Raw genomic sequence first — 13,823 nt, forward strand, 5'->3', positions numbered from 1 at the left:
TTTTTGCTTTGTCATTATGGGGTATTGTGTGTAGATTGATGAGGGGAAAAAAGCAATTTAATACATTTTATAATAAGGCTATAACATTACAAAATGTGATAAGAGACAAGCGGTCTGAATACTTTACGAATCCACTGTATGTTGTCTGTGTGTCCAGACTGGGGAAGATCATGGTGCAGGCCACCATGGCTGTCTATCAGGATGCCATGGAGAGTTTCCTGCCCACTCCCTCCAAGTCCCACTACATCTTCAACCTCAGGGACTTTGCCAGGGTGATCCGCGGGGTGCTGCTCAGCCCACCCACACACCTCCAGGCAAGGCCAGACGACAACAGCTCATAGTTAACGTTTATACAACTTCTATATACATTTTTTACTAAATACTTTACCTTATAAAAATACTAATATATGTATGATATATATATAATTTATGTATGATCTGTTTCTGTGTGAGCAGGAGGGAGACAAGCTGATCCGCCTGTGGATCCATGAGGTCTACCGCGTGTTCTACGACCGCCTCATCGACAACGAGGACAGAGAGACATTCTTCAACATTGTCAAGGAGAGAACCTCCGGCTACTTCAAGCAGAGCATGGATAAGGTAAGTTCCACATTACCCTTTTTATACATTCACAGTTCTTCATTGTTGGATGATCATTGCCTTTCAAAGATTTACCATGTATCTTCTGTCAGGCTTCTGCATTAGTGTATGTGGGATTTATTTTAAGGGACTGAATTGAACTTAGTCTAATGGTTACTAGTTTAAGAGCAATGCACATGTTATTTACTCTAAATCCATTCTACTGCCCCCTGTTGTATGTAGCTGCTGACCCACCTGACGCCTAGCGGCAAGGTTGTGGACGAGACGATCCGCAGCCTGTTCTTCGGAGACTACGCCAAGCCCGACTCGGACGCCAAGGCCTACGACGAGATCACCGACCTGCACGTTCTGACCAACGTCATGGACTACTATCTGGACGAGTTCAACAACATCAGCAAGGCACCCATGTCCCTCGTCATGTTCAAGTTTGCCATCGAGCACATCTCGCGTATCTGCCGTGTGCTCAAGCAGGACAACGGGCATCTTCTCCTGGTGGGCATCGGGGGCTCAGGACGGCAGAGCGCCACCAAGCTGGGCACCTTCATCAATGATTACGACCTCTTCCAGATTGAGCTAACCAAGGTAACTGGATCAAGAAAACTCTGAAGGTTAATGAATGTAGCTTAGTGAAAAATAGCGCCTTTCCATTTGGAAAGGGTTCAGATGTGAGTTGAGCTGGAGGACAGAAGGTAATATAGAGGTTGTCTCAACCTGCCCTCCTGGAAACAACTAAAGAGTTCAATGGCAGACTTGGGTCTCCAACCCCAGGCTAGGCACTGATTGGCTAACTGGGTCAGCTGATTCTGTTCCCTGGCAACCTGGTCCCAAGCACATAGGTTTGAAGGGGCCTTCTGCAGCAGGACAAAAGACTCAGGCTGAGGTCGAGGGGTTGGTAGCCTACCTCAGCTGTAAGAAGTCACAAAGTTTGTCTCTAAATCCCAGGGCCAGAGGGAGGGTTTGAAAGAAGGTTCTGAGAAGTACTCACTGGTAACTGTAAGGGTTTTCTTTGACTTTCGAGGTCATGCTAATTAGGCTACGTATCTTGTGTAGTCTTGATGATGGTTTGCATTTGTATATTGTATGTATTATATGTATTCCCATTTGGATTGTATGTTAAGCGCCTTTAGTGACCAAAGTGCTGTCAGTCCTGCCCATTATTTTACCCGTCTGATAAAGTCCATGAAAGTCTGGAAATAAGTCCATAAGTCCAATTCATTAATTAATTTATTCACCAAGAACTACGGAGTGTCAGAGTGGCGCGACGACCTAAAGCGGTTGATGCTGAAGGCGGGCCTGCAGGGCAAGAACATGGTGTTCCTGTTCAATGACAGCCAGATCAAGGACGAGGCCTTTGTGGAGGACATCAACATGCTGCTCAACACAGGCGACGTGCCCAACATCTTCCCAGCCGACGAGCGCGCCGACATCATCGACAAGGTACAGGGCATCGCACGCACGGAGGGCAAGAAGATCGATGCCACACCACTCTCCATGTACAACTTCTTCATCGAGCGTGTCAAGGCAAACCTTCACATTGTGCTTGGTGGGTACCTTCAACATTTCATACATTTAGTATTATTACCAGGTTACCCCCCATACTTAATCTCCTTACTGGTAATTGTGATGATTTCAATCCCACATCCATTGTGGCTTTTAGAGTTACCTTGCTTTAAGAGTTACGTTGTCTTCATGTCTAAACAGTGATGGTGTTTGTCTTTGGAATAGCAATGAGCCCGATTGGGGACGCCTTCCGAAACCGGTTGAGGATGTTCCCTTCCCTCATCAACTGTTGCACCATCGACTGGTTCCAGGCCTGGCCTAAAGACGCTTTGGAGATGGTGGCCAACAAGTTCCTGCAGGATGTGGAGCTGGAAGACAACGTCAGGCTACAGTAAGAAACTGATCCACTCATAACATCCAGCTAGAGTGTCTCTCTCTGTAGATTTAGCTACAAGCTACGAAATAGCTATTAGCTGCTAGGCTGCTAGTAATCTATGGTAGGCTACTGGACTAGCTAATAGTGAACAGACTAGGTACTTAATATTCCATTTCTCTTCAGGTTTCTGCAAATTGATGACCACACACTTGATGGAAATGTACATGAGCTTGACCCTTCTTGTCAATTTATTGTGACAGAAAGGGACATTGTTTAACAGTCACAACTCCCCTCCCATTTCATGGATTTGTTTTACCAAGTCAGTGATTTGTGTGTCTCTCAGTGTGGTGGAGATGTGTAAAACCTTCCAGGAGAGCGTGGGAGGTTTGTCCGAGAGGTACTTCTCTCAACTCAGGAGACACAACTATGTGACGCCTACGTCCTACCTGGAGCTCATTCTCACATACAAGGTCCTGCTCAACTCCAAGAGGAGTGAGGTGGACACTCAGAGAAACCGCTACATTGTGGGTCTGGAGAAACTATACTTTGCTGCATCTCAGGTAGGATAGTTTAGTCAACTAAGTCTACTTACATAAGGCCCATTTCTATTTGCTGAGTTACAATGCTTTGGTACAGAGTTAACATAACTATGGCCTATTTTGACATGTGATTGGCAGAACAATCCCCATTGTGGGAATTATGAGGCCTCGGTGTCCCATCATCACGTCTTAAAGATGCACTGTGCATTGTATTGTTGCTAAAATGTGAATTTATTTTTATGTGACAAAACAAGTATAGAGTAGAGAATCATTGTACCATCTAAACACTGTGAAATGTATTTTCCATAACAAAAAATATTGTATTTTCAGCTGTTTGAAGCTGGTGTACAAAACCGAAAGTAAAATATGTTTAAACAAAACTTAAGAACAGGAAGCATAGAAATAACACACATAGAACAGATATCGCTTCTTAGACTTGCTTTTAATGAGAATTACAGATCTATAACTCACATTTCTATGTGAATAAGTTACATATTGCAGCTTTAACCCTTTAACGTACAATAAGGCCTAGTTAATCAATACAAAGAGCAAAAACTCACATTGTAAAGTCCCTAAATTGACTAACATTATGTTACAAGTCTTAAGCACTCTGCCCCTTCCATCTGAATGACTCCACTCCATGTTGGCTCCACAGGTATCGATAATGCAGGAGGAGCTGACCGCCCTGCAGCCAGAGTTGATCCAGACATCAGCTGAGACAGATAAGATGATGGTCAACATTGAGAAGGAGACAGTAGTGGTGGATGCTAAGAAAAAGCTGGTGTTGGCAGACGAGAAGGTGGCCAACGACGCGGCTGCAGCAGCCAAAGCTATAAAGGTATAAAGGTCTACACTGTCACTTTACAACACCTTGTATCATTCAGATCGACTCACACTAGAATTATAAAGACGATATACTGTAAATGACATATTTGGCGTTGCACGTTCCAATTACAATTAGCTCGGTATCTGTAATGTTAGAACTGCTAGCAAGGAAGAAAATGTTGACATATGAGTAGAAACAGTAGTTTCTATATTAAAAGTGAGTGACTGCCTGCTGTTTGTGTTCAGGATGAGTGTGAGGGTGACCTGGCGGAGGCCATGCCTGCCCTTGAGGCTGCCCTGTCAGCCCTGGACACCCTGAAACCCTCAGACATCACAGTGGTCAAGTCCATGTCGAACCCTCCAGGTCTGGTCAAACTGGTCATGGAGTCCATCTGCATCATGAAAGGCATCAAGCCAGAGAGGAAGCCCGATCCTGGTGGCTCAGGTAAGCACTCATTGCATTGTAAAGAAGACACTAATATTGTATAATCAAATTGTAATGTACTGTATGGGCCTACTTTAAATGTTTATCATCAAACTGATAATTTATGTAATATTAAATTACACAGATGAAACAGGAAATTATGCACGAAAGCAGATACATTTCTGTAAATATGTTTGAAAGAACATGGGCTTAATTATGTTTTTTTTCCGATGTTTGATTATTTGTGTTACAGGTAAGATGATTGAGGACTTCTGGGGCCCCTCCAAGAAGCTCCTGGGAGACATGAAGTTCCTGGAGAACCTCAAAGCCTATGACAAAGACAACATCGCTGCCGCCAACATCAAGAAGATCCGCGACAAATTCATTGACAACCCCGAGTTCCAGCCCTCCATCATCAAGAACGTCTCCTCTGCCTGTGAGGGCCTTTGTAAGTGGGTGCGGGCCATGGAGGTGTACGAGCGTGTGTCCAAAGTGGTGGCCCCCAAGATAGAGAAGCTGAAGGAGGCTGAGGACGAGCTTGGGGTGCAGATGCAGATGTTGTCAGTGAAGAGAGCTGAGCTGAAGGAGGTGGTGGACAAGCTCCAGGATCTAAACGACACGTTCGAGGCCATGTGCAACAAGAAGAAAGACCTGGAAGAAAACATTGAGCTGTGCTCCCAGAAGTTGATCAGGGCAGAGCAGCTGATTGGAGGGCTGGGTGGGGAGAAGGACAGGTGGACGGAGGCTGCCCGGCTGCTGGGGATCAGGTACACCAACCTGACAGGCGACGTGCTCCTCTCCTCCGGCACTGTGTCCTACCTGGGGGCCTTCACCGTGGACTACCGTGTGGAGTGCCAGCGGGAGTGGCATCTGCTCTGCCAGGCCAAGAAGGTGCCATGCTCCGAGGACTTCACCCTCAGCAACACCCTGGGCAACCAGGTGTCCATCCGGGCATGGCAGATTGCCGGCCTGCCCGTCGACTCCTTCTCCACTGACAACGGCATCATCGTGTCCAACTCACGCCGCTGGCCCCTCATGATCGACCCGCAGGGCCAGGCCAACAAGTGGATCAAGAACATGGAGAAGGCCAACAAGCTGGCCGTCATCAAGCTGTCAGACGGCAACTATGTGAGAACACTGGAGAACTCCATCGCTTTCGGCACACCTGTTTTGCTGGAGAACGTTGGAGAAGAACTTGATGCAGTACTGGAACCAGTGCTGCTGAAACAGACCTTCAGACAACAAGGTGTGGAGTACATGAAGCTAGGTGAGAACATTGTGGAGTACTCCAAAGACTTCCTCTTCTACATGACCACCAGCCTGAGAAGCCCTCACTACCTCCCCGAGGTGGCGGTTAAAGTCTGCCTGCTCAACTTCATGATCACCCCACTGGGTTTGGAGGACCAGCTTCTGGGCATCATGGCCGCCAAGGAGAAACCAGAACTAGAAGAGAAGAAGAACCAGCTGATCCTGGAGAGTGCCGCCAACAACAAGCAGCTGAAGGAGATTGAGGATAAAATCCTCAAAATCCTGTCTTCCTCAGAGGGTAACATCCTAGAAGACGAAACAGCCATCAAGGTCCTGTCTTCCTCCAAGGTGCTGTCCGAGGAGATCTCGGAGAAGCAGAAGATTGCTAGTGTCACAGAGAAGGAGATTGACGACACGCGCATGGGCTACCGGCCTGTGGCCGAGCACTCGTCCATCCTGTTCTTCTGCATCTCGGAGCTGGCCAACATAGAGCCCATGTACCAGTACTCCCTCACCTGGTTCATCAACCTCTACCTGCAGTCCATCGCCCAGAGCTTGAAGAGCGACGACCTGGCCACCCGCATCGAGAACATTGTGGAGCATTTCACCATCAGCATCTATAACAACGTGTGCCGATCGCTCTTCGAGAAGGACAAGCTGCTCTTCTCCTTGCTCCTCACTGTGGGCATCATGCAAGGCAAGGGCCAGGTGGACGACACCATCTGGCGCTTCCTCCTCACCGGTGGCATCACTTTGGACAACCCCAACCCCAACCCCGCTCCTGAGTGGCTCTCCGACAAGTCCTGGTCAGAAATCGTAAGAGCATCCAAGCTGCCAAACTTAGAAGGTCTCTTCGAGCACGTCCGAGACAACATTCCCAAGTGGAAGAAGATCTACGATTCGGGGAAGCCTCACAAAGAGCAGCTGCCTGACAGCTGGGGGATTCTGGTGGGGATGCACCGCATGGTGGTGCTGCGCTGCTTCAGGCCGGACAAGCTAGTTCCGGCGGTGCAAGAGTTCATTGTGGACAACATGGGGCGCAGCTACATTGAGCCCCCGACCTTCGACCTGGCCGGGAGTTACAACGACTCCAACTGCTGCTCTCCTCTCATCTTTGTGCTCTCTCCAGGATCTGATCCCACTGCGGGTAATTCATTAGAGATACCTGTGACTTTTGAGCTGTATTCTGTGCTTTAACTTAGGTTTTGGATATTTATTTGGGTTTTTTGTGTCCTGCTCACTTAACTTATTGAATTATGATGCATCAAGAAATTATTCAAACTAAACTAGTCTTTAACCAACTTTGCATACATCTGTTAAACATCTGCATTAAAGAGGTCACATCTGATTGGATTTTTGAGTGCTCAAAAGTTCATACCAGTACTTAAATGTTCCTTTGATCTCCAGGTCTTCTCAAGTTTGCTGACGACCTTGAAATGGGGGGCAGTAAAACCCAGACCATCTCCCTGGGCCAGGGCCAGGGGCCCATCGCAGCCCTGATGATCAATGCTGCCATCAAGGATGGCACCTGGGTGGTGCTACAGAACTGTCATCTGTGCACCAGCTGGATGCCCGCCCTGGAGAGGATCTGTGAGGAGGGCATCACCCCCGAAAACACCAACCCCACCTTTAGGTCAGCCGTTGCAGGGCAGGGGTAGTTTTTATCTATTATAGCCATTGGCCAGGCAGTTGGTTTGTAATACCCTGGTTGTAATACTCTGGTTGCTTATGATCCTATACATTTGTATTGCCTACAAATAAAACCAAGAGCAACAAACTAAACTAACACTATCATTGCTAACTTCACAGGTTGTGGTTGACCAGTTACCCGTCTGACAAGTTCCCAGTCAGCATCCTGCAGAACGGGGTGAAGATGACCAACGAGCCGCCCAAGGGGATGAGGGCCAACCTGTTCCGCTCCTACATCAGCGACCCCATCTCCGACCCCGCCTTCTTCAACAGCTCCAAGAAACAGGAGGCGTGGCAGAAGCTGCTGTTTGGTCTCTGCTTTTTTCATGCTCTGGTGCAGGAGAGGAGGACCTTCGGACCTCTAGGTGAGACTAACACTCTTCTATGGTCCTCTTTTCTTACCCCTTTTTCTTAAAACAAAATGTCCTCCCCTTCTCAGTCACTTCCAGTCACTAAAATTGTATTTTGGTGTTTTCCCTCATCCTATACCTTTCTTGTTCCTTCTCTCTCTCTCTCTGGGGAAACGCATTTTCCCCCAGTATACGTCATGATGAACGAAAAATGTCACTGCATTGAATATCCTCTCTTATAACTTGAGTTAAAGGGTCAAAACTTGTCATTGTTTTTTTTTCCGCATTTGACCCCAAGGTTGGAATATCCCGTATGAGTTCAATGAGTCTGACCTGAGGATCAGTATGACGCAGATCCAGATGTTCCTGGATGAGTATGAGGAGATTCCTCTGGAGGCCCTCTCCTACCTAACTGGTGAGGCTCTCACAGACACAGCTGTGTGGATTGGTATAGCGGGAGAGAGAGACTGTATCACATAGCAATAAAAGAGGTTCATTCTCTGTTTGTATCAGAGCATAGGAGGGTTTACTAACCTGAACTAGTGGAAGACGGACACATACATTTTCTCTCTCTCCCTTTCTCTCTCTTTCAGGTGAGTGTAACTACGGTGGCAGGGTGACGGACGACAAGGACAGGCGTCTGCTGGTGTCTCTACTGTCCATCTTCTACAGCAGGGAGCTGATAGAGCAGGAGGGCTACCACGTGTGTGAGGGAGACATGTACTATATTCCCCCTCACGGACCGTACCAGGTACTACTGTCACCTCCATCGTGTCTTTATCCATTTATCATACAAGATGGCGGACTGTCATATCCATAGTCGATGATATCTTTATGCTGTTGCGCTTAAGGTTCAGATATTTGTTGTCGCCTTAGTGATTCAGGGGTCAGGATGTGCATTGGGGGTAGAGTGATCTGATCCTAGATCTGTGGTTAGGGGCAGTCTACTGGTATCTGCTTAGATTTTGTCACACCCTCTTGTATGGAGCATCTGGACCACATTGCCAGATCAAACATAAATTGGTGTTTAGACTGCTAAATAATTAGTGAAATAGTTCAACAAATAGCTACCTGAACTATCCGCATTGACCCTTTTTGCTTTTCACGTACGGTGCTGCTACTGTTTACTGTCACTTTATTCCTAGTTATATGTACATATTACCTCAATTACTTCGTACCCCTGCACATCGAACTCAGTACTGGTACCCCTTGTATATAGCCACGTTATAGTTACTCATTGTGTATCTATTACTTTTATTATTAAGTGTTTTACTTTTCTATTATTATCTTCTTTCTCTCTGCATTGTTGGGAAGGGCCTGTAAATGAGCATTTCACTGTTAGTCCACACCTGTTGTTTACGAAGCACAAGTACAGTTTTGGGGGATTTGAACTAATTTGTACTGTTTGTCTTTTCAAGACCTATGTTGATTACATCCGCAACCTACCCATCGCGGCGGAACCTGGCGTGTTTGGACTCCACAGCAATGCTGACATCACCAAGGACAACCAGGAGACCAATCAGCTGCTGGATGGAGTGCTGCTGACACTTCCCAGGCAGACTGGAGGCGGGGCTAAATCCCCTCAGGTTAGTTGGACAGTGGACACTAGGGTTGAATGGCGGGAACCCGGTTACTGAGATTTACCGGGATTTACTGTCCAAAACCACTCCCTTTTCCCAGGATAAATAACTGTGAGAAACCGGTAAATTATTTACATGAACAGCATGACGTGAAATGGAACTGTTAAATTATATGCAAAGTCTAAATCTGGCGTCTCTATGGCCTCTGCATGATGAATCACCAACACTCAGGGTGGGGACAGACAGCCCATCTCAGTATGGAGCACAGTTCACAATACATGTAGACTTATCATGTCATCATGGTAATTTTCTTGTGACAGGTAAACCTGCATTTGCTGCAGCAAAGCCTATAATACAGAAATATAAAGACCGAATGCCCATCTAATTAACCCATCTCCGCCTGGCTTTCGGGGGTCACCTTATTTCTTAATTGTAAAGATTTTTTTTTTTTAATTGAAGCTGCAGAGTTTTAAAACAGCCTAACACTTGAATATCATTGCTTTAAATCAGTACAAGCGCAAGCAATCTCTCTCAGTCTTTCTCTGCCTCATCAACTCCATTCAAATCGCATCCAAAATAGATCATCCTGTTCTAGATTGATATATAGCCCTATATATAGATGTCCTAGCCTACCTCTTTCAGGTAACACATTCAATGCAGTATTAGCCTTATATTCAGCCAATTAATTATGGGCTATGCATAATAAGCTTCTAACTTGTGTCTCTTGCGCAATACGCACGCACCTGTGCTCTGCTGGCCTCTCTCCTTAAAAAAAAAGAGTCCCGTGCAGGAAAAGCTAGACTAGAATCGCTTGCTGGACATGACTTTTTCTAGCATTTCTTATATCAATAGACTATTCGAAGAGGAACGTAAACTCTTGTTTGCTGACAGCACAATCATTTGGGCTTTTCTGAACTTGGGATTATTAAATGTCTTTAATGTAGGGCTCATAAAGTGGATTTAATGTATAACTTAATGTATAATCAATCAGTCTCAGGTAGAATCAGGGTTGTATTTTTTTATCAAATGTCTAATCAAATCCAGAGAGAGGCTTATTTATATGCTTTATAACGCTTCCGGTTTGGGAAATACTACCTAGGAGAAAAGTGATTTATTCCCCGGATGGAACATTTGTAAAATACCGGGAAATTCAACACTAGTGGACACTTGTCTGTGTGATCAAAACCTGTACATTCTCACAGACCGGCACTTTATGTGGATAAGAAGTTGTGATGCCTCAGAACAAGCCCTGATATGTCAGCTCTGTACAAAAGCTTCAATTGTTTTGAATGTATTATACTGGTAGTTATATCTCTTTGATTACTACAGGAAGTGGTTGATGAGCTTGCGGAAGACATCCTGTCCAAGCTGCCAGCAGACTTTGACATCCAGATGGTGATTAACAAATACCCAGTGATGTATGAGGAGTCCATGAACACTGTGCTGAGACAGGAACTGATCCGCTTCAACAGGTAAATGTCATGATCTGGAATAAAGAAACAGGGGGTCAGGAAGTGTAGCGTTTCAAACTGATACAATGAATGCACTCATAAAATACTTACTCCACATCTGGCCATGGTAATTGGAGTCTTATGGTCAATTGATTAAAACCAAAGTAAAATGTTTTGTGTCCCACATAGGGTTGCAAAGGGAGGGTATATTACTGATAACGTTCAATGATTTTATAGACTTTATCACGTTACAACTAGTGGCCTTTTTGGATACTTCAGATTATCACAGGTGTCTGTAATTATCTCTGGCCCTCTGTGTGGCCGTATCTGTCTCACTATTGTTTGTGGAGATATGCTCTGATGAAGGTCGACTGACCGAAAGCTTCAGCCTCTATTCAAATAAATGGGCATCTGACTGGAAGTGTGCAGAGACTTTTTGCCCCTGTTTCTCCAGTTTAGCATTTTGCCTTCAGCACCTTCACTAATCGGTTTTGGGTGTGCAGTATTTTCTGCCTATTATATACATGGAATTTTCATCACATGTAATATATATAAAATAAGATGATTTTAAAATTTAAAAAATAGAATGACAAAACTGTAAAACATTATCCTAAATATAACCCATCAACTCAGTCAATAGCATTGGTGTTTAATAAAAGGGTTTCAGCATGAAATATCCTTTACATTTTTATACACTTACTTATTTTACTATGTCAATTTGTCTTTGTTTTAAATATTTTGGCGCCAAACTGGTGGCAGTTGTGAAAAAAAGTCTATAGTTGGTAGAGTTTCATTGTTGATTAGATGTTTTTTTAAATTAATTAAGCTATTTTCTCTTGAACCATATGGTCTATCCACTAGAAGTTATTTAAGTATAAATTACCAACGTTGCCATAGATTCGGTAAATTACCGGTAGTTTTACAACACTAGTCCCACATTTAATGACCACTATAAGCAGTTGATTTGTACTCTGTGTACAGACGGTCATTACTACACAATCATTACATGCCTTTTTGGCTATGGGGAATTTGGGATTAGCAATTATGTGTTCATAACATGCTGATAATGATGCTCTGACCCCCTCAGGTTAACTCAGGTGGTACGCATCAGTCTGATAAACATTGGAAAGGCTCTCAAGGGTCAGGTGGTGATGTCTTCTGAGCTGGAGAACGTCTTCAACAGTATGGTGGTGGGCAAGGTGCCAACCATGTGGTCGGCCAAGTCCTACCCGTCTCTGAAGCCTCTGGGCAGCTACGTGTCCGACCTCCTCGCCAGGCTAAAGTTTCTACAGGTCAGTTATGATTGCCAAGAGAGTGAGAGTACTGAGCTGCTCAACCCCAACAATACACATTCAAATGTGTTTGTATGTTCAATTAAAGTTGTTTTGAGGACAGGGATTTTGTTTCCTGTGAAACTGATACTTCTGAAAGACACAAATACTGATGCATGGGAGTTGGGCTGTGTGTTTGACAGGACTGGATCAACAATGGGCCACCACCAGTCTTTTGGCTCTCTGGGTTCTACTTTACTCAGTCCTTCCTCACGGGAGTATCTCAGAACTTTGCCCGAAAGTATACCATCCCCATCGACTTCATCGGCTTTGAATTTGAGGTAAGGGAGTACAATGTAAACCTCATCTTTGTGTCCAGTGAATGCATGGCATGACTTCCCTGTCTCTATCAGGTGACCAAGCAAGAGACCCACATGGAAAACAAGCCAGATGATGGGGCCTACGTGAAGGGGTTCTTCCTGGAAGGGGCACGCTGGGACCGGGAGAAGATGGTCATAGGAGAGTCCCTCCCCAAGATCCTCTTCGACCCCCTGCCCATCATCTGGCTCAGGCCAGGGGAGATGTCAAAGTTCCTGCATGAGAACATCTACGTGTGTCCCGTGTACAAGACCAGTGCCCGGCGCGGAACCCTGTCCACCACGGGCCACTCCACCAACTATGTAATGCCTATCGAGCTTCCCTCCGACCGGCCACAGAAACATTGGATCAACCGCGGGGTGGCCTGTCTGTGCCAGCTGGATGACTAGGCACAGCTCTGCAGACATCTTGCAGGATGTTAGATATGAGAGACAGACAACCAACTCACTCCTTTTAAATAGCTATTAAAGGCAGAATTGTATGCTGGATATTTTCAACTCGATTTGATATTTTTAAAGATTGCACAGGCTGTCATATAGCCTGGGTACCTGTCTCTTTAGCTAACATTCCACTCCTTGACACTCCTTGTCATTGCCAAAGAGACTGGCCTCTCAATGTTCAATATGCAGCCGGCTTTACAGCACAGTTGCTGGTTGGTTGTTGGAAACAACATTAATATTTTCCATGACAATGTTATGGAACATGGGGCAAATTTGGCCCAATATAGAATTTGAATTTTAAGAACGGCAACAAACAAAACCGTTACGACCTGCTGCGGTAATTCCCTGGTGAGAAGCAGTGTCAATGCAAGATCATGTTGTTCAAATTGGCTAGAGAGGACTCCATAATCAGAGTGAAATGATGATACGTAAAATATTAGCCTACAAGAGTCAATCGAGCTATGTTTGCTTCAGTTGCATCCCATTAATGAGAGCAAAGAAATGCAAAACTGGCACCTGTCGTCATTACTCGCACATATGCTGATCATCATGAAATTGCTTACTTAAAAAAAAAAAAATGTATGCTTGTTGCAACCTGGTCTCAGAGCATTTTGTATTATTCTGTATGTAAATCCGAGACACACTATTTAGTATATCTTACGTATGGTAGGTATTAATTTTTATTAATTTGTGGATGTCCATTACCCATTTCATATGATATGTTACGAATTACAATTCATATTATATGTTATGAATTTGCTAAATGTACAATATGTTACGAATTTGCAAAACGTTTAATACGTTACGAATTCTAGCTAGGTGGCTAACGTTAGCTAAGCTAGGAGTTAGGGTTAAGTTTAGGAGTACGGTTGAAGGGTTACCTAACATGCTAAGTAGTTACAAAGTAGCAAGTAGTTGCTAATTAGCTAAAATTCTGAAGTTGTCCGTGATGAAATTCGAACTCGCGACCTTTGGGTTGCTAGACGTTCACGCTATATACCCACCCATCCACACTGACCAACCACCCTCCTTTCATTTTTGTCTTAACCATCTGTCTTATGAAAACGTACCAAACATAACATACTTACTAAATGGAGTGTCTTGGATTTATATGCAGAGTAATAAGAAATGCTCTGAGACCAGGTTGCCATT

The 13,823-nt window shown here is 44.8% G+C and overlaps 1 protein-coding gene across 1 annotated transcript in view; it reads left to right on the forward strand.

The window, feature by feature from the left end:
* dnah3 (dynein axonemal heavy chain 3) overlaps positions 1-12,620 on the forward strand; it is a 47,141-nt gene extending 34,521 nt beyond the window's left edge. The window contains exons 43-60 of the mRNA XM_038990260.1: positions 158-314; positions 457-600; positions 823-1,182; positions 1,837-2,143; positions 2,326-2,491; positions 2,820-3,036; positions 3,671-3,853; positions 4,087-4,285; positions 4,518-6,659; positions 6,920-7,145; positions 7,322-7,566; positions 7,850-7,966; positions 8,145-8,302; positions 8,970-9,137; positions 10,461-10,603; positions 11,670-11,874; positions 12,057-12,194; positions 12,267-12,620. Coding sequence (XP_038846188.1) covers positions 158-314; positions 457-600; positions 823-1,182; positions 1,837-2,143; positions 2,326-2,491; positions 2,820-3,036; positions 3,671-3,853; positions 4,087-4,285; positions 4,518-6,659; positions 6,920-7,145; positions 7,322-7,566; positions 7,850-7,966; positions 8,145-8,302; positions 8,970-9,137; positions 10,461-10,603; positions 11,670-11,874; positions 12,057-12,194; positions 12,267-12,620 — 5,629 coding nt within the window. The remainder of the gene's footprint in view (positions 1-157; positions 315-456; positions 601-822; positions 1,183-1,836; positions 2,144-2,325; positions 2,492-2,819; positions 3,037-3,670; positions 3,854-4,086; positions 4,286-4,517; positions 6,660-6,919; positions 7,146-7,321; positions 7,567-7,849; positions 7,967-8,144; positions 8,303-8,969; positions 9,138-10,460; positions 10,604-11,669; positions 11,875-12,056; positions 12,195-12,266) is intronic.
* The last annotated feature ends 1,203 nt before the right edge of the window (positions 12,621-13,823 follow it).

This window comes from Salvelinus namaycush, chromosome 4, assembly GCF_016432855.1.
Source record: "Salvelinus namaycush isolate Seneca chromosome 4, SaNama_1.0, whole genome shotgun sequence".
NCBI lineage: Eukaryota > Metazoa > Chordata > Actinopteri > Salmoniformes > Salmonidae > Salvelinus > Salvelinus namaycush.